The sequence below is a fragment of the Canis lupus genome, chromosome 29, assembly GCF_003254725.2.
Source record: "Canis lupus dingo isolate Sandy chromosome 29, ASM325472v2, whole genome shotgun sequence".
NCBI lineage: Eukaryota > Metazoa > Chordata > Mammalia > Carnivora > Canidae > Canis > Canis lupus.
Genome location: NC_064271.1, coordinates 2,733,517 through 2,758,406, shown reverse-complemented (window position 1 = coordinate 2,758,406; position 24,890 = coordinate 2,733,517). Strand labels below are relative to the sequence as shown.

At 34.3% G+C, this 24,890-nt stretch overlaps 1 protein-coding gene across 6 annotated transcripts in view; it reads right to left on the bottom strand.

The window, feature by feature from the left end:
- The window catches only part of SNTG1 (syntrophin gamma 1), an 818,484-nt gene that overhangs the window by 242,771 nt on the left and 550,823 nt on the right, over positions 1-24,890 (bottom strand). For all 6 annotated transcript variants that reach the window (XR_007407164.1, XM_049103928.1, XM_049103927.1 and 3 more), the window contains one exon: positions 873-929. Coding sequence is in view for 5 of the 6 variants with exons in the window: in XM_049103928.1 (XP_048959885.1) it covers positions 873-929 (57 nt within the window). In the remaining variant the exon portion in view is untranslated. The remainder of the gene's footprint in view (positions 1-872; positions 930-24,890) is intronic.

Genomic DNA, 24,890 nt, shown 5'->3' with positions numbered 1-24,890 from the left:
TTTTCTGAGTCATTTTCATAATGTCAACCAGAACTGGAAGTCAAAATTTAGAGTTCCACTTTCCAAGCATATATAAACTGAGCTGTGTTAAATTTCATGATATAATTTCATGATATACCTGAGATGTATGATTTTCATGATACACAGGCAAAATACCTAACCCAATGGTCAAGATAAAGTTAAATTTCATTTACCTGTGCAGAGATGTAGGTTTCTAAAGGGTTTTAAAGACATTGAGTTAACTTTTCCAATATTTATATAAGTTCTCATCCTTTTAAAATTTATTTTGTTTCTGTGATGATAACTTGCAGGTGTGGAACATCTTTACTAGTCAACCATATACAGGGAAAAATGCCTTTAAAATTTAATAATAAATGGAAGTGACCATTTCCAGTATGGTCATTTTTAAAATAAATCAGATGCTAAAATTCTGTCTATCATATATACTTGGCATTGTGCCATGGCTGGTCTCCTAAAAAAAAAAAAAAAAAAAAAAGGAAAACTAAACAAAAGAAAAAGATGAATAAAACCCACCTAATACTGAACTATTATTAGTGTAAAGCTTGTTCTTTTCCACTCACTGAGGGGACAGGAGTTCCTACTCTGGCTGGATAGAGGAGTTCCGACTCTGGCATACTATAATACCATATTTGATATTTTAGATGACACCAGATGGAGAAAATTATTAACCTATATTCAATGTCAGGTAAAATTCCAAATATGAGAACCTACCTAATGTATATCTCACTCCAAATATTGAGGAGTTTGCTATAGCCATTCTTATCTAACTGTTAAGCAGCAAAAAATCAAAATACACAAAAATGCAGGCAATATAGCATGGCCTTTAAGGATAGACTGGAAAGACAGGCTACCTTTATGCTTAATCCAAATCCTCCTACAGTTTGTCTTCTAATGGTCACCGTTCTTTCCTGAAAGACAGGATTTTAAAAGTGGTTAGCATTTCCTAATACTATACTTACACACCGTTTTCCTCCTCTGGGTTCTGTTTTTGTTCCTTAAAGAAGAAATATTTTGTGACAGCATACTGGTTCTGGTTCTTGAAATAAACAGAGTATTTTGTAATTCTCAAAGCAAAGGATACTTTATTTGTCAAGATAAAAGGGACTGTACTGTTATTAAACTTCTGAATTTCCCCAAATTAGGTTACTTTCAATGCTCTTTGGACACATTTTGGAATTTTAATTTTTAAGCCTCTTCTCATTTTCATATATATATTCTTGTCTAAGAAATGACAAGTTTGGGTTACATAAAAATAACTCAATGTTGATGGTAAATATTATCTTTGTCAACCAACGTCATCACCATCACTATTGAGTCATCTTGCTTGCGGAAATTTGAGAGCTGAGCTGGGAGGCGGCCATTCCCAGCACATCAATGATTCTTGTGTGTGTCTAGGATCGAAAACTGTGGATAAGCCAGATTCAAAATGATTGCTTTTTGAAAAAAGAATGGATTCTACACATAACTAATAATGACACTGGAATCATCAATTTTCAAAATCAATTCTATTTTTCCTTCCACAATGGAAACAATCATTGGTGTATGAAACAAAAGTCACAAAGATCGACATTTGGACAGATCCTTTAATTTAAAAAAAAAAAATCAGTATTACTCTCTTTAGGGCAATCATCTCTACCTAATGCATATTTTAGAAGTGTGTTGAAAGGTTGAAAGCTTTTATTTATAACTTTCTCCACACTTATAACTTCCTCATGTTTTTGAACCCCCTCCATCTATAATGATTTGAGACCACCCACCATCTCCTGCTGTACCAAGGATAGATGTTGGTTATCTGGTCCCCACAAAAGCCCTACTTATTTGACTAAATTACCAATCTTTAAGTCTGACTATTGCTCTCTTTCTTATAGATTCTTTTCTTTGCTCCCTGGTTTTCAAGGGGATGTGTGGAACAGACTATATTATTTTAAAAGGACAAAGAAAAAATCTGGGAAACATGTGCTTCTGATGGCTCTTCCTAAATATTTTAAGATACCACAAAAAATCATCATTTTAACAGTTACAAGGTACCTTCATTTAGTCAAATTTTAAATTTCATAAATAAAAGCAAAAAAAAATACTTAAAGAACAAGATCACTATACCAGAAATTGAGGTATATTAATTGTTATTTTGAATTAAAACATAAACCTTTGTGGTTGGAGATTGGTGCCTATTAAGAAAAAAAAAACGATCAGTGCAAATGAATAGTACTTAATTATATAGATTTTCTTCCTTTTTATCATGTCCAAAATAATTTGACCTATTTTAAAACTACAGATTTTACTCTTATAGCCTGTCATCTAATTTTGTTTTCAAACCAACAATAAATTACTTACACAAATTAAGTTTATAGATGTATTACAATTTATGCAAAGTAACATGAAATATAAAACACACTATTCATGTTAAATAATACCATCTCCACTTTTTTAATCTTAAGCCAACTATTATATTGTTCCTCATTTGTGGAGTCACAAGTATGGGAAGTGGATCTTTGATTAATTCTCATTAAAGGATTAATTAAAGCTGTACATTGCAAATAATGGAACTGAAATCAAAGAATATGTCAATGATTCAAATATTCACAATTTTATATGTTTGGAAAATTACTCAGGCCCTCCTTTGCCAACTCTGTAAAATGGTGATAAATAATACATAGAAACAACTTTGTTTTGAGGACTGATGTTTGTGAAGGAGCCTAGCATATAGTAAAAACTTAGTGAATATTCTCACACACACACACACACACATACACACAATCTGTTATTCTAAACAAATTCTTACTTAATAGTCACTTAAATATCTGATTAATATTTATCTATTTTTTATTCCAATAGTTACATCACAGAGTAACTCAAATACTGGAAGACTCAACTCAAGGATAGGCCAATTAAATGGTTTTCCTTGCTCTTATAAAACAGACAGGCACACTACTTTCACAATACTTCCTATCAAACTAAATAGGTTCGTAGATGGTAGTTATTTTCTTAATTCCATTTCTATAAGGAACACATTCTTGATTCTTTAAAGATTCATCTTTATTTTCTCAAGGTAAAGAATTCAATCTATCAAAGAAAGTATTTCATTAATTAGTAAATGACATCACCTAAATTTTCTACAACATTTTGCACAGCAGTCATTAGTCACAAGGACAACTTGGTGAATACATTCTTTTAACCAGCCAAGTGTATGCTGAAACCATACGATTTTTCTCTGAAGGGACAGCAAGCATGCCAGGGTTATTAAAGGTCTATGCAATGCCTTTACTCCTTCTCTACAAGACTGCTTTCCAAACTTGGTGGAGAATATTTAGAACATGTTCCAAATCAAATACAAAATTGCTCATGCAAAGAGGACTTTGGAGAGACTAAAGAGTCAGCAGTAACTGCTGAAAATGTTAATGTATTTTAAACAGATAGGCACACGCTCATGCACATGTAAACCCCAGCCAATATCTCTATATGCTATTGCTTCATTAGCTTACTTTTAAGAAAGTAAGGAGAAACAAGCAAGACAAATTACTTCATGTTTTAAAACCAAAATTTTAAGTTTGTCACTGCAGGTTGCAGGAAGTATAGAATGGCAAACAACTGTTCCTAGTATAGCACCTTTCTAATATTCTCCCCATTGTAGGTTCGTGTAAGCTGTAGCCTCCATCCCTTTCCAACTCTCCACATTTTGTTCTTCTATCCTGCCTCCAAAACAGTTTTTAAAAGGCAATATAATAAATTATTTTAGCTGCTCACCTGAGAATCAGAGAATATTTGGAAGCTGATCTGAAGTTTTATTTAGTTACATTTTGGGTCCATTGCTTAAGTAACAAAGCACTGTCCTTCAGGAAACCAATATATTATTGGTGATTATATTCTTTAAAACACAAAAGTAAAACAGGTGCCCCTATACTCACATATATAAAAAAATTTCTTTAATCTTCCTATTCCTTATAAAATGTAAAGCATAAAGTCCAAAAATAATATTGGACTTTAAATTTTGTGCAGTACACATCAATAATCAGTGTTAATATTATGACAAAAAACTTACTTTAAATGCTTAATTTGCTTTATGTAAAAATCTATTTTTACTGTCACCCCTGCCCTCTGAAATATTATATTTGAAATACTCTATGTATGCTGTATGAACTATGTGGGAATTATAACCAAAATATATATGTTACCAAAAACAAAATGTTGCCATTATATATCCCAAATTTAGAAATGTTTGAGATGTGAGGACATCTGGGTGGCTCAGTGGCTGAGCATCTGTCTTTGGCTTAGGTTATTATTCTAGGGTCTTGGGATCCAGTCCTGCATCCATCACTACATAGGGAGTCTGCTCACTAAAAAGGAAATACGTGGTATAAATCTAACAAAATAAGTAAGGACCTATATATGGAATACTACAAAACTCTGGGGAAAGAAATCAAAGATGACCAAAACAAAGAAAGTTATTTCATGTTCATGGACTAGAAGACTCAATATTTTTAGGATGTCAATTCTTTCCTGGTAAATCTATAGAATCAATGCAGTCCCAATAAAATCTCTGCCAGCTATTTGTGAATATTAATAAAAGGTTTCTAAGGTTAACATGGAAAGCCAAAAGACTCATAATAGCCACCACATACTGAAGTAGAAGAAAAAGTTGAAGGACTCAAGATGCTTGATTCAGGACTTACTATAAAGACACAGTAACCAAGACGGCGTGAAATTTTTGAAGACTAAACATATAAATTATTGAAATAGAACAGAATGCCCCCAAACAAAACAAAAGCAAACAAACAAATCCAGTCAACTAATCTTTGACAAAGGAATAAAGGTAATTTAATGGTGAAAAGAAAGGATAATTTTGAAAGAAAGAAGAAAGAAAGAAAGAGAAAGAAAGAAAGAAAGAAGAAAGAAAGAAAGAAAGAAAGAAAGAAAAGAAAGAAAGAAAGAAAGAAAGAAAGAAAGAAAGAAAGAAAGAGAAAAGGAATCTAGACATGGATGTCATTCCTTTCAAGAAAATTAGCACTAAATGGATCCCAGATCTAAACATAAACAAAATTATTATAAATCTTCTAGAAGAAAACAGGAGAAAATCTCTAGGACTTTGTGTTTGGCAATGCACTCTTCAATACAGTACCAAAAGCATGATCCATTAAAAAAAAAAAAAAAAGCAAAGCACCTTGATGTTAAAGTATTTTAAAATTAAGAACTTCTACTTTGTGAAGATACTGTTAAAAGAAGGAAAAGTCACAGGTTGAAAGAAAATACTTGCATAATGCATTGTGAAAAAAGACTTGTTTCCAAAATACATGAAGAACTCTTTAACACTTAGCAAAAAAATAAACAATCCTATTAAAAAGTTGCCAAAATATTTGAACAACACCTCATCAAATAATAAACAGGTGGCAAGTAAGCATATGAAAAGATGCTCAACATCATTTGTTATTAGGGAATTGCAGATTAAAACAAATAACATTGCACATCTATTAGAATGATTAAAATCTAGAACATTGATATTATCAAGTGGGATATATCATCAAAAGAATTCTCCCTCCTTGCTGGTGGGAATTCAAAAAAGAGTTTGGTAGTTTCTCACAAGGTTCAACACAGTCTGAAAAGATTACTCAACTAATTTTAACATTTGTGTTTACCCAAAAACCTGCATGAAAATATATATAGTAGCTTTATTCCTATTTGTCAAAAACTTAAAGATGCTTTTCATCTATAGAATGGATAAAAAAAGCAAAACTGTGATACATCTATACAAGGAAATATTATTCACTAGTAGAAAGATATACTGTCTAGCTTCAAAAAGACATGGAGAAACCTCAAATATAAATTCTAAGTAAAAGAAACCAGTCTCAAAAGAATATTTGCTCTGATTCCATTTACAAGATACTCTGAAAAGGCAAAACTATCAAGTCAATGAAATGATGAGTGGTTGTCAGGGATGCAGGGAGAGGGAAAGAAGGTTGAACAAAGGAAGCACAGGGGATTTATAGGGCAATGAAACTATTCCTTTTTGATATTACAATAATGGGTACATGCTGGCTTTAGTCAAAACACATAAAACTTTAGAGAACAAAGAATGTATATATATATATATATATATATACATTATATACATATATATACATAAAATATGTATATTTTACACATTATATTTTATTCATTAGGGAACCCTGGGTGGCGCAGCGGTTTAGCGCCTGCCTTTGGCCCAGGGCGCGATCCTGGAGACCCGGGATCGAATCCCACGTTGGGCTCCCAGTGCATGGAGCTTGCTTCTCCCTCTGCCTATGTCTCTGCCTCTCTCTCTCTCTCTCTGTGTGTGACTATCATAAATGAATAAAAATTTAAAAAAATAAATAAATAAAATTGTGTGTCTGTATACACACACACACACACACACACATATATATACACTTAAAAGAGTCATTTAGGAAGTTAGAGAATCCAGAGGGAATGCAGCTGTGACAAAACTATCGCATTGCATTACAAATGTCTGTTACCATCTGCTTGAAAGGAATAGGAGGAAAGGTGCTGACCTAAGTAACTTTGGAAATGAATGGAGTCTGTAAGACAAAAGGCAGAAGGAACTGCACATGGTACTGTATTCTAGTTGATAAAGTTCTTTCACATGAAGATATGGTTTATAATTTTGATATTGCTATACATATATTTTAAATTGAACAAGAAAGTGAACAGTGGATGGGAAAAACAAGTTTCTCAGTGTTGGAGTGGGAATTTACAGCAAGAGAAGAAACCTAAAACAGTCCATCGGTTAATGAAAGACAGTTAAAGATAGCAGTATGAACTCATGCTTAGTGTAATGTAGATACAGATGTTTACATACAGAAATATCTATAGATATGTGGATATATACAGATTATTTTTCATCCTTAAAAATGGTTTTACAGAGATACAATTCATATACCACAAAACCAACCACTTAAAGTATATAATTTAGTGGCTTTTGTTATACTCACAGGGTTATACATCCATCACCATAATTGATTTTAAAACATTTGCATTTTTCAAAATGTAACCCATATCCTTTATTCCTTAAAGCCCATCCTAGCCTTAAGCATCTACTAATCTACTTTCCATCTATTTGATTTGCTAACTATGCAGCATTTCACATAAATGGTATCACATAGTATATGGTCCTTTGTGTTTGGCTTGAACAATGATATTTTCAAGGTTCATCTATGCTGTAGCATGTATCAATATTTCATTATTCAATTTGTCAAATAACATTCCACGGCACGGTTATGTCTCATTTTATTAATCCATTTCTCCACTGGTGGACAATTAGGTTATTTACACTGTTTGGCTATTATAAATAATACTGCTATAAACTTTTATGTGCAAATTTTGTGTGTACATACGTGTTTTTTTTTCCCTTGAGCCTCTACTAATGAGTGAAATTGGGAACTATCAGACTGTTTTCCAATGCAGCTATACCATTTTACATTCTCACCAGTAGTGTTGGAGAATTCCAACTTCTCCACATCTTCACTAATACTTGTCCTTATCTATCTTTATGATTATGACCATCCCAGTGATTACAAAGTATCTCATGTGGCTTTGATATATATTTCCTTGAGGGCTTACAATGACCAGCATCTCTTAAATAACTTCTTTGGAGAAATGTCTACTTGAGCTCTTTGAATGTGTCACAATATCTTACACCTATGTTGTCTTCTAAGAGTTTTATATTTTTAGCTCTTATGTTTAGGTTTTTGATCCGTTTTGAGTTAATTTTTGTATATGGTGTGAGTTTTCAAATTCATTAATTTGCTTGTGGATATATAGTTAGTCTGGCACCATTCGCTGAAGAGAAAATTTTCCTCCATTGTTCTTGTCACTCTTGAAAATCAATTGACTATAAATGTGAAGGCTTATTTCTGGACTCTCAATTCTATTTCAATTACTATATCACTATCCATATGCCATATGTGGACATATCTCACACTGTCTAGATTACATTTCTCACACAGGCAGTGCGAGTGTCTCAACTTTTTTTTTCTTTTTTAAAGTTGTTTTGGCTATTCTAAGTCCCTTCCATTTTCATATAAATCTTACCATTAGTTTGTCTACTCCTGCAAAGAAGTTAGCTTGCATTTTTATGGAGATTGATCTATAAATCAACATGGAAATCATTAGTATCTTAACATATCATTAAGTCTTTGGGCCCATGAAAATAGATTGTCTTTCCATTTATTTAGATCTTCTTTAATTTATTTGTTTGTTGTTGTTAGTGTACAGAATATATACCTTGTACTTTTACAAATTTATTCCTAAGAGTTTCAATCTTCTTTACTCTATTTTCAATGAATAACATTAGAGTTTAGAACTCCTTTGTTCTAAGGAAGAAATAGCATTCTTTCTGAGAGGGCTTAGGCATTAAACTCATATCCCTAGATAACAAAATCTAAGCAGTTAAGGAGAATACATTTTAATATGTTCAATTCTATGGTTTCTTTTAGAGATCACAGTTACAGGACATTTCGAGTACCTTGTTTCCTTCCCTTTGGTTTTATTCCTTGGCAGCCCCTGAGGATCATTCTCCTGCTATACTGGTGGTAGAGAAAAAGGAGGCTTACATTCCCCTAAGCCTGCTGGCAAATATAATTTGTAGCGAGTCCTTCCTATCCGAATTAATTGTTAGACACGCAAGTTGTTTGAAATTTAAATATTTCCTCTTTATTTTTGAAATTACCACTGCAGAGAATTGGGAATAGCACCTTTCCACCTTCATTTTCCCCACCACCTACAAAATTGAAATCTTTATAGTTTTGTTCTTACTAATGAGAATCCATAATGTAAAAAGAGGTCCTATAATGTCAAGTAACCTGACCAAGATCATCAGTGGTGAATCCTTGAATTGAAATCTAGGCACTGTGAACTACAACTTTGTGTTTGTCCCCTGCTCCATTCTGTCTCCTGTTTTCAAACAGTTATTATGATAGCTCTGAGAAATCCTATATTAAGCATGCCATTGCCTTTTGTTTAATCTATTTTTCCCCTAACTGAAAAATTTACAATGTGATTTCTAATTGCTTCAGGCACATATATATTTAAAAGGTCATGGTGAAAGAAAGATTCACTCACTTTTAATCACCGAATAAATGGTGTTTAACTATGTCATCCCCACAAAACCTCTTGGCAGATTATTAAAGAACATTTGAGCAAGTTATTTGTCCTAGAATATGTTTGAATCATTATATGAAAATATTTTGAATATTTATATAACCAATGTTTCTTTTATATTTTCAATAGTCTAGTTTTCAAAAAGGGGATTTATACACATAAATATTGATATTAATAATAATTATAATTATGTTTTTGTGATATTTTATGTCCGTGGATGGAATTAGCTTTTAATTTTATAATATCATTAAATAATGGTTGAGATAGTTGCCTTTGTCATCATGCTAATATAGAGGGAAATGACAGTAATATTATTATTTTTTTGACAGTAATATTATTAATCTTGATTTTTCCTTTCAGTGAGATTCTTATTGTGGGTTGGTTTATATACACACACACATACACACATATACATAATCTCATTTTTTTTTTGAGACAGCCTAGAAGAAACAATACCCTGTAATACTGTTTTTTAAATTGCTGGTCTTGACCCAGTTTGAGACCCTGGCTAGAAGCTGGACTGTTCCCCTCCAGAATAGCAAAAGGAGTCCACATCCAAACACATCCCTGACTGGGCTTTCACACTCCGTTCCCTAACCACCCATGGCCAGGCACCAAACAACTATGAATTGCCTATGCCTCAAGTCTGCAGCAATTGTTCAAACTAATCAATGACTTACCTTGCTCCCCCTGTATATTCTGGGAAAGAAGTGATGTGAAAAAGGGGCACTGGAGTACTCCACTATTCATCTCAGTTTCTACCCCCATCATTTTCAGTGAAATGTCCCACCACGGCATATCAGTTGAGCTTCTGGTTCACCATCTCCAAAAGGAAATGTCATCTTTACTTACCATTAGGGACAAACTGGGAAATGAGGAGCTGTGAACTAAGAACTAAGAAAGGGATTCAGTTCTCCAAAGCCTCACACAGAGCTTCCGTTTCTGTCTTTAGCCCTTCCCTGAATCCAGGACTTCACAGGAACCATGGCCCTTAAATTCTTGAACTTCTTTTTTTTTTTTTTTTTTTTTTTATTGGAGTTCAATTTGCCAACATTTAGCATAACACCCAGTGCTCATCCCTCCAAGTGCCCCCCCTCAGTGCCCATCACCCAGTCACCCCAAACCCCCGCCCACCTCCCTTTCCACTGTTTGTTGTTCATTTCCCAGAGTTAGGTGTCTCTCATGTTTTGTCACCCTCACTGATATTTTCACTCATTTTCTCTCTTTTCCCTTTATTCCCTTTCACTAATTTTTATATTCCCCAAATGAAATTCTTGAGCTTCTTGTTGCTTGAAGTTAGGGTCTGACTACTTCACATTGCCTGTGTTAATTAACCCTTCCAGGCCCATGTCAGGCACTGAGATTTTAGTGTTCTCTAATCTATTGTCAGCTGTCTCTCACCCCACAAAATTGTTGTCAACTTCCAGACGGAATTTCTTTTCATTCTCACCTGCTTTTTGTCTGTCTTAGAAGTAATTTATAGACTTGCTCAAAGTAAAGTCTTCATTCACTGAGTTTTACTTAACTGATTTCCACATAGGACATCTTTTCTTCATATTCAAACTGGAAGTACTGCCTTTGTGCATGCAATCACCATGTTTCTCCGTGAGATGGCATTTTTATGCCATGGCTTTTGGATGGAGAGTTTTGCAAGCACATAAGAGGAAGGGAAAAATAAATAAACTTCCATTAAAATTAAAACTTTTATAGGATGGGGCACCTGGGTGGCTCAGTCATTTAAGAGCCTGCCTTTGGCTCAGATCATTATTTCCTGGTCCTGGGATCAAGCCCCAAAACAGGCTCCCAGCTCACTAGGGAGTCTCCTTCTCCCCTCACCCCACTCCTGTGCTCTCTCTCCATTTTTCTCTCTCTCTCAAATAAATACAAATCTTTTTAAAAATTAAACTTTTATAGAAATGTTAAAGGAAAAATATTAAGAGAGTCAAACTTTTGGAAAGGGACAATGAAAGGATAATTATTTGATATAGCTTAAATACAGAATTCAAAACCAAGAGAGATAAGAGCTTCTTACTTATTTTTATTTTTGAAATGCTAAATACTTCAAATAGTTGATAAATGGCTACTACATACCAGGCACTATTTTATCTGTTATAACTAAAAAAAGAGAACAAAACATAAAAAATTCCTGCTGTTAGATGTTCACATTCTAACTGGGAGACAGGTTAAGGGCAATGCGTGCTTTGGAGAAAAATAATGCCAGAGAGATAGAACTTACATACTAATAAAAAGGGGGAAAAAACGGTCTCTTTGAGATGATGACATTTGAGCACAAGTGGTCTTGGTAAGAAGATAATAAGTGATAAGATACCCAGATGAAAAGTATTTCAGGCATGAAAGGCCAACACAAAATCCCTACAATTAAATTTACCTGGTATAGTCAGGAAATATCAGGGATACTCAGATGTTCATATTATCAGAAAAAAAGGGACAAGTTTCTTTCTTTATGATCTGAATGCCTTTAATTCCTTTTTTAGTGCCTCCCTGCACTGGCTAAAACCTCCAATATTCCATAGAATAGCAGTGGTGTGAGCAGACATCTTTGCCTTATTCACAAATTTAGAGGGAAAGTATTCAATCTTTCAGTATCTAGTTTGTTTTAACTATAAATTTGTGCAGATATTTTCTTGAAAATTTGCAGAAGATCCTCTATTCCTGGTTTTCTGAGAGTTTTTATTAGGAACTGAGTTCAGAGATTGGTTTTTGGATTTTTAATCAATCTTATATCCCTATATACCAACTTGACTATTGTATATAATTCCTTTTATATAGATTGTTGAATTCTATTTGTTAATATTCCAAGAATTTTTGTGTCTATATTCATGCGGGATAACGATCCATAGTCTTCATTTGTGTACTGCCTCTGGTTTTGGTATCAGAATAGTAAGTTTAAAAAATGAGATGCTATATATTATCTCTGCTTCTCTTTTCTGGAGGGAGATCTTATAGAATTTTTATTTATTATTTTTTTCGTGGAGTTTTCCAACAAAGCCACTTGAGACCTAAGATTACTTTTTTTTTTTGAGTTCTTTCGTTACAAATTCAAATTCCACTTCCTTAATTATCAAATAATCAATTTTATATAGGCTGTGTTATTTGAAGAATTAGCCAACTTCATTTAATTTGTTACACTTATGTGTGTAGAGTTGTTCATAGTATAGGCACACCTTGTTCTATTGTGCTTCACTTTATTGCCCTTCTCAGATACTGTGTTTTTTTACAAGTTAAAGTTTTGTGGCAACCCTGTATCAAGCAAGTCTGTAGGCACCATTGTTCACTCAAGTCTCTGTGTCACATTTTGGTAATTCTCACAATATTTCAAATGTTTTCCTTATTACTATGGTGAACTGTGATCACAGTCTTTGATGTTACTGTTGTAATTGTTTTGGGACATGACAAACCATGCCCATATAAAACAGCAAACTAAATCAACAGATATTGTATACATTCTGACTGTTCTACCAACTATTTGTTCCTCCATCTGTCTCCCTCTCTTGGGGCTTCTCTCTTCCCTTAGATACAACTATATTGAAATCAAATTGAAATTAAGCCAATTAACTCTACAATGGCCTTTTCATTGTTCAAGTGAAAGGAAGAGTTACATAGTTCTCAATTTAATCAAACGCCAGAAATGAGTCATCTTAGTGAGAAAGTCATGTTGAGTGCCAAGATAGGCCAAAAGTTAGGCCTCTTGCATCAAACTGTTAGCCAAGTTGTGGATATAAAGAAAAAGTTCTTGAAGGAAATTAAAAGAATTGCTCCGATGAACACACAAATGATAATAAAGTGAAACAAAGTTATCCTGATATGGAAAAAGTATCAGTGGTCTGGATAGAAAATCAAATCAGCCACAATATTCCCTTAAGCCAAAGGCTGATCTAGAGCAAGGCCCTAACTCTCTTCAATTCTATGAAGGCTGAGAGAGGTGAGGAAGCTGTAGAAATAAAACTCTGAAGCAGAGGCTGGTTCATGTGAAATGAGGAAAGTAACCACCTCTATAACAGAAATGCAAGATGAGGAAGAAAGGGCTGATGTAAAAGATGCAACAACATATCCAGAAGATGTAATGAAGTTCATGCTTCAAGGTGGCTACACTAAAAAACAGATTTTTGAAATAGATGAACTGCCTTATATTGGAAAAAGATTTCATCTAGGATTTTCATAGATAGCTAGAGGGGAGGTGTCAATGTCTGAGTCAAACCCTCAAAGGACAGGCTGACTCTCTTATTAAGGTCTAATGCAGCCAGTGACTTTAAGTTGAAGCCAATGCTCATGTATCATTCCAAAAATCCCAGGGACCTTCAAAATTATACTAAATCTAATCTATGTCCTAGAAATGGAACATCAAAGTCTCGATGATAGTATATCTGCTTACAAAATGGTTTGTTGAATGTTTTAAGTCCACTATTGAGACCTATTGCTTAGAAAAAATATATTTTTTTTTCAAAATGTTACTGCTCATGACAATATCTGGTCACCCAGGAACTCTGATGGAAAACAATGAGATTAATATTGTTTTATGCCTGCTAACACAACATCCATTCTGCAGTTCATGGATCAAGGAGTTGTTTAGACTTTTAAGACTTACTATTTTAGAAATACATTTTGTGGGACACCTGAGTGGCTCAGCAGTTGGGTGCCTCCCTTCAGCTCAGGTCGTGATCCCAGGATACAGGATCGAGTCCTACATGTCCTACTTTTTCTTTTAATTCACACTTGTAATCTCTACCTTTTGATTTATAAGTTTGGAACAATAAAATATAATTACCTTTAATCTAATGATTAATTAACTTAATAATTCTGGCATTTTATTTTATTTTGTATTGTGTCTGTTCTCTCTGTTCTTCATTTCTCCCATCCCTTCTGCTGCTTTTCTATAGGTACATGTATATTTTTTAGAATTACATTTTGATTTATCTATAGTGCTTTGGAGTGTTTCTCTGTATAAAACATTTAGCGCTTATACCCTAAGCGGGCAGTGCATTGGGTATACATAATATCACTGTCTCCTGGTGCCAACATTTTACTAGTTCAAAGGAGATGAAGGAAACCTATCTTCATTTATGTCCCTTTACCTTGCTTTGTTTCTAATATAATTATCTTTAATAGTCCTCTATCACCACCGAGAACCATATTAGACAGCGCTACAATTCTTGCTTGAATTTTCATCCATCATTTAGAAAATTCAATAGAAGGAAATGTATTGTACTTCCCATATTTTTGCTCTTTCCATTGTTCTGTCTTCCTTTGTGTTATTTCAGTTTCTTTCTTCATCATTTACACTCTGCTTATAAAGATCTTTTTATAACAATTCTAAAAGTGATTATTCTTTTAGAAAATGTCTGTTGGTAACAAATTTTCTTAGTTTTCTTGCTTCTGATAATGTCTGTTTCCCCTTGATTCCTGAAGGATATTTTTGACATACATAGAAATCTGGGTTGACAGTTGCTTCTTTTCAGCCATTGGAAAATACTTTGCCACTAAATTTATTCTGGGGGAAAATCTGCTATCATTTGCAGTTGATTTTTTCCTCCTATTTTTTAAAATATTTTATTTATTTATTCATGAGAGATACAGGGTAGAGAGAGAAAGAGAGTGAGAGAGAGAGAGAGAGAGAGAGAGAGAGCAGAGACACAGGCAGAGGGAGAAGCAGGCTGCATGAAGGGAGCCCGATGTAGGACTCAGTCCAGGGTCTCCAGGATCAGGCTCTGGGCTGAAGGAGACACTAAACCGCTGAGCCACCCGGACTGCCCCTTTTCCCTCTATTTCTAAAGTGTTAACTTTTTTTTTCTGCTTTATTATTATTTTTTTTTAACTGTAGCTTTCAGGATTTTTTTTAATAAATTTATTTTTTATTGGTATTCAATTTGTCAACATACATAATAACACCCAGTGCTCATCCTGTCAAGCTTTCAGGATTTGACTAAGATTTGTCTTAACATGAATTTCTTGAGTTTAAACTTTTGAGATCTCCCCCATTTCTTGAATGTGTAGAGATATAGCTTTTACAAAATTTAGGGAGTTTTTCAGTGAATATTTCTTCAAGCACTCTTAGAGCTCTGAAATCTTTCTCTTTTCCTGGGACTCTAATGAAATAAATGTTAGGCCTTTTATTAGAGTCCCATAGATCCCATAGCTTTTTTTTTTTTTTTTTTTTTCAGTTCAATTTCTCTCTTTTGTTCAAAAAAGATAATTTCTATTTTTCTATCTTAAAGTTAATTAATGTTTTCCTCTGTTTTCTCCATTCTGCTATTGAGCTCATCCACTGAGTTGTTTTTATTTCAATTGTATTTCCAGTTCTACAATTTCCATTTTTGCTAAGACTTTCTATTTTTTCATTTGTTTTGATCCTGTTTGTAAGAAACATGAAGCAATTTTATGATGCAACTTTATAATCCTTATTAGATAATTGTGACATCTGTATCATTTCCAGGGTTGGCATCTGTTGATTGCCTTTTCTCCTTCAAGGTGAGAATTATCTTGTCATGGCTGGCCATAGGTGGAATCTAGGTGCTTTCCAGGCCTCCACTGACAAGACCATGGCTGGAGGGACAGGAATGCCTCATTACTGCTCCAAGAGTTTTTTTTTTTTTTTCCTTTTCTTGCCAGCAGCTTGCTTTCTTTAATTTCAGGGAATTTTATTATAATTCAAGAATAGGATACTTCCCCATGTCAACAGTGAACCAAAAGAAATTGTAGTCTGCTCTTGTTACAGATGGAGATGCTGGCAATCACATTGGGAATAGAAAGAGTTAAAGACTAGGTCATCAGATACAGCTAAATCTCACCACAGAGGCATTAAATGTCTATAATTTAACCACATATGTTTGCAGAAAGAAAGAGTAAGAACAGTTGAAATAGTTTGGACCATCCACCCAGGTATTCCTCTCTAGGAACATATGCCTCAAAGTGTGCTTGAGTTGACAGCCATCAGTTTGCTGTTCCTCAGTCTGGTCTTATCTCCCTCAAGTTCGCATGATTGGGTTTCTTAGCACGGGTGAAAACTGCGGTGAGCAGATGAATGAAGTGGTAGAGGTGCCGGAAGGGAATCCATCTCAGTGGAGGGGGGCTCAATGAGCTGCAGTGAAAATCTTGAGATTCCACAAAGCCTTCTCTTGTACTTCTCCAATGGGAAGTAAGGAAAAAAACATTTTTTGAACCCTAAATTTCTCTGTGATACAAAATAACAGAAGAAGTCAGTTCTAAGGAAGAAAAATGGTAAATATGTCATTAACAAAAATGACAATTTTAACAAAAAATTTCACTCTTCAATCTATTATGCTGTCATGTAGAGTAGCAATTACATAGTTTGTAGAGACCTTGTTTTCACAGTATAACTTATTTCATTTCATCGGTGTGTGTGATTCTTCATTTCCAAAACAATCCAGATGTTAGCCTAATAATCTCTACTCAATCTCATTGAAGTATTGCATATTTAATTAAAATAAAGTTCTATGAAAACAATACAACCTTCATAAATCTATAATCGTTAGAATATTCCTAGGCTCTTTTCACTAGTATCACATTAAGGACACTTTGGTTTGAAGCAATAATAATGGAACTGCTGTGCATTTAAAAATCACTCATTCACTCACAGAACATTTATTTTGAGGTGATAAGTTTTGTTTTCTACTTTTATACAGAAAAGCTACTATCTAAACTGTTTTAATTGTCCATCCAAGATAATCATTTAAAATTATAGGAAATGTGAACTAGAGAAAGGAATAAATATCCAGATCAGTAGTTCATTCATTGACTCATTGTTTTTGGAATCAATTATGACCTCAGATAAAGTTTTGGAACTGAGACAAACACAAGTAGTTAAAAAACAGAAAGCGAGAGGAAAGGTGTCAACTTTTATTTTTCAACTCTGGCAGCCTCTGCAATCTCATTTAATGCCGTCACAAGAGATCATTTAAATTAGGTGTTTTCTCTTTTTCACTCATGGGAACCAAGATTCAGAGAAAGTAAGTAATTCAGATAGGGTCACAAAGCTAGCATGTAGTAAGGCTGAGATTACAAGCCAAGTCAGCTTGATTTCAAAGCCAATAGATTTATACCATAAAACACAGATACACACACACACACACACACACACACACAAAACTAATCTTAGATATGGCTTTCCTTTGAGTCAGATATACTAAAATATTTTACCAGAACAACATACAAAAAAAGATGAATAAACAAAAAATAATGCCAACGCATAGCCAGAGTGATAAGGTAAGAGGAAAAAATTTCTCAATTGTTTGTTAGAATGACAACAAGTGTCAAGCAAGGGATAAGTAAAAAGGCTCTGCAGAAGCAGTGGCCCTGATTGCATTCATCCTGGGCCTGTGACTGGCAAGGTGAGAAGTGCCATTGAAATAGTGTATGAAAAACATTTCTACCATCCAAAGGGCTATAGTAGAAAACTTGTTCATTTTGAATTTGGCTCTGGCTGAAAGAATTACAATTTAATTCTCCTGAGAATTTGTAAACATCTATCATCTATTCCAAATTTTAATAGTTTTCTCTCCGGGGGGATGCTTATATAATGTGCATTTTAATAGACTCATAGGTTATTTTGGCATGTGTTAGCATGCAAAATAGAACAAGAGTGCTAGATAGAATATTTACTGCTTCCCAGGTGGGTTTGAGATGAGGTTCACACCACCTATGTGGTTTCAAATCCCGAAAGAGAATTTAGTTTAAAGGACATCCCATTGCTAGTGTCTTTGGGACTTGGCAAAAGCAAATGCAAATACAAATTCTGTATTTGTGACACATTATAAAGCTGAACCCCAAGAAATACTGACAAAGTGCCAAAAAACTTGAGCTCACAGTGAAAAATCACAGGAGGAAATAGAGCACAATGAATGAGTCAGCAGAATAACAAACCAACAAACAAGGAACAGATAACATATTTTGATCTATAAATACTACAGGTGCTAGAATTCCAAGCATACCACATAGATAGGATTTTTAATATGATTAATAGAACAGGAAGAGATATCAAATGTATGACAGTGCTTTAAAATAGTATGTGGCAAAAACAAAATGGGTCAATAAAACTTTTAGAAGCAAAAAACATAATTATTAGAAACAGAATTCAATAAATAGTTTAAATAACAGAGTAAATCTAGCCAGAAAGAGAGTTAGTGAAGTGAAAGAGACACTGGAGGAGTTACTGTCAGTGCTCCAGAGAGACAAACAGTAAAATACAAGAAAGTAAGAGAATGAAGAATCAAGGGAGATGAACTAACATCCACCTAAAAAATATTACTGAAGGGAAAGAAGAGAGATTGGGAAATATACATACTTTAAAAATAATTGCTGATAATTCTTCAGAATTGAAAAACATAAATCCTCATATTCAAGAGTTTCTATGACTCCAAAGCAAAGTAAATAAAAAGAAATTTTCATAAATACATCAGAGTGAAATTGCAAGTAACCACAGACAGGGATTCCTTAACTTTCAAAGCACTCAGGAAGAACAGGACAGATTCTCTACAAAGAAAGCATAATTAGATAGATGGCTGACTTTCCAAAACTTCAAACTCAAATTCAGAGTGGGGGAAGCAAAACATAACAAAATAAAGCAAAAATGTCAACCTTCCTACAAAATGAAGAAAAATAAACACTAGAAAATTTTAAATATTTATGTACCTATCATCTACCCATCTATTTACCATCTATATACATATATATATGACCCTATATGGATAAATCTTAGGGATAGCCTTATAGTATTTATATGTAGTAAATAAAGAAAATTAATAGGATCATAAACACAAAATACAAATCAGTTTCTGTCTATGGGAGGGGGAGAAATGTACCAGTGAGGGGAGCACTGGGGGTATGATGATGGGCACATGGGTGACCATATCCTTCTTGCTTTTCAAATACAAATTATATGTTATAAAAATTAATTTATGTAAATATGATATATATTTTGTATATGAAAGTTCATAAATAAGAGCAATATACTTCATAATTAAATTAACTAAGCATCATTGTTTTAATAAGCCAATTTCAGTTTTTGTTTTTTAAAATTACAGATCTGACCTACATTCTAGGTTTAGCTTTGGAAATATGCTATACATTTATATTTTAAAACGCTAGTAGATGGTCATCTTTCCACAGTTTTTAACTGGAAAAAAAATCAAATCTATAACACATTGCAATGGCTAATGTGCATTTTTAGGTTCTTAATTTACAATTAACCAGATGTTTATACTTGCCACATTTACAAATATTTTCTTGTTTTCTAGATATTGTTCTAGGTATTATTTTTACTGAAGCATTTGTGAGTTACAGACATCTTGACACTTCACACCTAAATTTTCCTATATATTTTTTCTAAGAACAAGAACGTGCTCTTTTCTGAATATCTTTCCAATATCATCATCACTCCCAATTAAAAACTGCCATCAAAAATATTATCTAATATATGGCTTATATTTAAATGTCTCCTATTGGTCCAAAAGTATTCTATATCTTTTTTTCCAATATGATATCCAATCAATATTGTATTATTGCCATATCTCTCATCTCCATTTCCTTGCTCCTACTTAGCCTCAAGTCCAGATTCATTCTGCACATCATCACTGTTATGCAATGCCTAGAGAAGGGACGCCTCCATGTTAGAATGAGGAGAAGCTGTGGCTTTTTTATTTATTTTTATTTTTTTAATACATTAATTTTTTATTGGTGTTCAATTTACCAACATACAGATAACACCCAGTGCTCATCCCGTCAAGTGCCCTCCTCAGTGCCCGTCACCCATTCACCCCCCCCCCCCTCCTCCCCTTCCACCACCCCTAGTTCGTTTCCCAGAGTTAGGAGTCTTTATGTTCTGTCTCCCTTTCTCATATTTCCCACACATTTCTTCTCCCTTCCCTTACATTCCCTTTCACTATTATTTATATTCACCAAATGAATGAGAACATACGCTGTCCTTCTCCGATTGACTTACTTCACTCAGCATAATACCCTCCAGTTCCATCCACGACAAAGCAAATGTTGAGTATTCATCATTTCTAATGGCTGAGGAATATTCCATTGTATACATAGACCACATCTTCTTTATCCATTCATCTTTCGAGGGACACCGAGGCTCCTTCCACAGTTTGGCTGTTGTGGACATTGCTGCTAGAAACATCGGGGTGCAGGTGTCCCAGCGTTTCATTGCATCTGTATCTTTGGGGTAAATCCCCAACAGTGCAATTGCTGGGTCGTAGGGCAGGTCTATTTTTAACTGTTTGAGGAACCTCCACACAGTTTTCCAGAGTGGCTGCACCAGTTCACATTCCCACCAACAGTGCAAGAGGGTTCCCTTTTCTCCACATCCTCTCCAACATTTCTGTTTCTGCCTTGTTAATTTTCCCCATTCTCACTGGTGTGAGGTGGGATCTCATTGTGGTTTTGATTTGTATTTCCCTGATGGCAAGTGATGCAGAGCATTTTCTCATGTGCGTGTTGGCCATGTCTATGTCTTCCTCTGTGAGATTTCTCTTCATGTCTTTGGCCCATTTCATGATTGGATTGTTTGTTTCTTTGGTGTTGAGTTTAATAAGTTCTTTATAGATCTTGGAAACTAGCCCTTTATCTGATATGTCATTTGCAAATATCTTCTCCCATTCTGTAGGTTGTCTTTGAGTTTTGTTGACTGTATCCTTTGTTGTGCAAAAGCTTCTTATCTTGAGGAAGTCCCAATAGTTCATTTTTGCTTTTGTTTCTTTTGCCTTCGTGGATGTATCTTGCAAGAAGTTACTGTGGCTGAGTTCAAAAAGGGTGTGGCCTGTGTTCTCCTCTAGGATTTTGATGGAATCTTGTCTCACATTTAGATCTTTCATCCATTTTGAGTTTATCTTTGTGTCTGGTGCAAGAGAGTGGTCTAGTTTCATTCTTCTGCATGTGGATGTCCAATTTTCCCAGCACCATTTATTGAAGAGACTGTCTTTCTTCCAATGGATAGTCTTTCCTCCTTTATCGAATATTAGTTGACCATAAAGTTGAGGGTCCATTTCTGGGTTCTCTATTCTGTTCCATTGATCTATGTGTCTGTTTTTGTGCCAGTACCACACTGTCTTGATGACCACAGAAGCTGTGGCTTTTAATGCCATTCTTCCTAAATAAGTCTTTCTAATTAATGATCCTGAGACTAATCTTTTTCCCTTTCTCCCTTGTATCTTCACATGTCTCCTTTGCTGGCTTCTCCTTGGTCAACTGACATATTCAACTCTCAAAGAATGAAAAAAAATTAAAACAATGCTTTTCTCCTTAGTCTATATATTTACTTGTAATCACCCTCTTTCTCTTTCAGAACAAGTGTCAGTACATCACTTTTCAAATGCTGCTTGAACTATTCTGATCTGGCTTCAGGCTTTACCACATGTCTGAAATAGTCCTAAGAGGAACAGACTAGTGTTAGACCATAATAGTTTGAACAGACTGGCTCTTCTGTTCACTATCTTGAATTCACCCTCTCACTAAAACTCCTATCACATACTGTTCAAGGTATGCACTTTGTAAGTGCAAGCGTTGTTAAGATGATTAAAACAAACTTCTTTTTCTCCAGGGACTCACAGTCTTTTCGTGGCAGAAATTACGTCAAAAGAGAAGTGCAATAAAAGTAACATTAGGCAGAAAAAGAAATATAAACAGATCCAGTGAAAACTCCAATTATTTCTAATGTGTAAAGTCAATGTTGGTTTTGCTTGTTTGTTTTGTACTCTGTACCCACGTATCATTCTCCCCAATGTTTTTATGAGCAATTTTTCCTAAGTGTGTGTCAAAATCAACTTTTATCTTACTCCTGTCTGAAATCTGGCATATCTTCTCACATATCTTTCTTCATTAATGGCAACATAACAGCTACTTTTTTTTAAAAGATTTTATTTATTCTTGAGTGACACAGAGAGAGAGGCACAGGCACAGGCAGAGGAAGAAGCAGGTTCCCTGCAGGAAGCCTAATGTGGGATTTGATCCCAGGTCTTCAGAATCACTCCCTGGGCTGAAGGCAATGCTAAACCGCTGAGCCACTCAGGCTGCCCAACAGCTACTTTTCTAATGAGTTTGTACCTAACCTTAAATCCTGCCCCACTCCAACTCCATCCCATAAGCAACCTGTCCCACGACTCTCAATCCTTGCTTACTATGCTTTTTCATAGCTTAGTGATTTTGCACACATTTTCCCCTTTGATTAGAAGTTCTGCTCTCCAATGTATATCTTTCAGCATTCTGCCTAATAATAAGGTATGTTTCTTTAATTACATTCTTTGAGAGCAATCCCTAAGTTAGACCTCCATACTCTGTTATCATCATGTCTATACATACCTATATTATGTCACGTTCCATGTTATGAAGATATTATTTTTAAGCCCTTACTGTGTGCCAGGGACTGCATTACCTGTGTTACATGCATTAATTTATTTAATCCTCACCAGTAGAAACTATTACCTTCATTTATATGATTTACATGTAAGGAAGTGAGGCAAATCTTATTTTCCTCAGTTATATATAAGGAAACTGAAATAATCAAACTAGTAAGTGGAAAAATCTGACCTAGAACTAATCTTATTCCAACACCCATGTTTTGTCTTTGTATATGGATGCACAATTCATTTAGCATGTGAGACTGTAGAAGATATGGGACAGCTTATTTACACTTGAGTCCTTAATACCTATGCTTATGACAACTGATACAAGATAAGTGGCCAGAGATTAGATACGATTTCTTCTACAAAAACATATTCTCTTCTTGGGTGATTTGGTGACATATACATATTGGGCAATAATCCAAAAGACCAGCTTTGTTCATATAAATAAAAAACATTAAGATTAATGGAAAAAAGATTATTATATTATAAGATATTTGAAAATGCTGAACACAAAATAATAGAGCTTTTGAAATACATTATCAATAAAGGACATATCCAAAGTCCTTTGGTGATTGTAGGGTGATCCAAGTTGGGAGGTAAACTACATTTGAAACCAAATAAATCTGCAATCTGGATTAATATGCAATCTGATTGATGAGCCATGGTATATGCCCAATACATGAAAAAAATCATAGGAGTATAATAACTCAACATATATTATGGTGATGACTTGTTATTCTGTTTGTTCAAGTATTTGACTCATATATTTGAAAAATATCTTTGTTATTCTTGCATACCTATATTTCAGTAATTATGCATACCATCATCAATATTATGGCATCATTTGGATCTTTCTTATAGACTCAAAGGCAATAACCTGCAAAAGTAGTATGATAAATAAATTACATTTTTGTCCTTAAAATAAAATATTAAAGACTTGTCAATCCAGCAATTGCACTGCTGGGGATTTACCCCAAAGATACAGATGCAGTGAAACTCCGGGACACCTGCACCCCGATGTTTATAGCAGCAATGGCCACGATAGCCAAACTGTGGAAGGAGCCTCGGTGTCCAACGAAAGATGAATGGATAAAGAAGATGTGGTCTATGTATACAATGGAATATTACTCAGCCATTAGAAATGACAAATACCCACCATTTGCTTCAACGTGGATGGAACTGGAGGGTATTATGCTGAGTGAAGTAAGCCAGTTGGAGAAGGACAAACATTATATGTTCTCATTCATTTGGGGAATATAAATAATAGTGAAAGGGAATATAAGGGAAGGGGGAAGAAATGTGTGAGAAATATCAGAAAGGGAGACAGAACGTAAAGACTGCTAACTCTGGGAAACGAACTAGGGGTGTTGGAAGGGGAGGAGGGCGGGGGGTGGGAGTGAATGTGTGACGGGCACTGGGGGTTATTCTGTATGTTAGTAAATTGAACACCAGTAAAAAAAAAAAAAAGACTTGTCAATACATTAGTTTTATATGTAAGAAGAAAAATACATTAAAATTGTTTTAAGGGTAAAATAAAACACAATATGCTATAGGAAATTGCCCTTAAAAATCTGCACTTAATAAAGCATGTTAAGCACAATATTCTTAATATGCATCATATCCTTAATAATGATTTAATGAGAAAAACTGACTCCATTTGTAAAGTGTACTTCTACCAGTGTTATTATTTTTCTTGTCATCAATGCTATCATTCACTTTCTTTTTCATTTGGAATATCCTTCAACTAACAACACCCAAATCTCCCCCTGCACCTGCTCTGTCATAATCTGCTAGTAATCACAAACTTCACTGATGCTGTCGCCCACATCATTGTAGTTGTCTCTATCCAATTAATACTGTTGCCACTACTACAGGTCTAGAGACAATGTTTTTTTCTCCAACCACAATCCTCTTTTCTAGAGCTGCCATATCTCCTGCAGGTTAAGCCCTGGGTGATTTATGAACACCATACAAGAGGAAGTTTTCCAGCATTGTCATATAAATTTAGGAATCTCTATAACAATAAAAGAAAAAGATGCTTTAATGTTGAAGGTCAGGCCTTTGTATTTCCTTCTATTATAAAATCATGGCTATCTAAACCACAATTGTTTACCTATAACTTTTTTTTTTTTTTTTTAATTTTGAGAAATACTCAATCCCAGTCCCTTTCTTGATCTTACTTGGAATGGAATGGCTTATTCCCCAAAAAAGAACAGGTCAAAAAGGAAGAGCAGAAATAAATACCCTCCGTTGTTTCATTCTTACACATAAAATAAATTTTTAAAAGGATCCGAATTACACCAATGACTTCTATGTTGATTTTACTTAGCAATGACCCCTCCTGCTTATAAAACT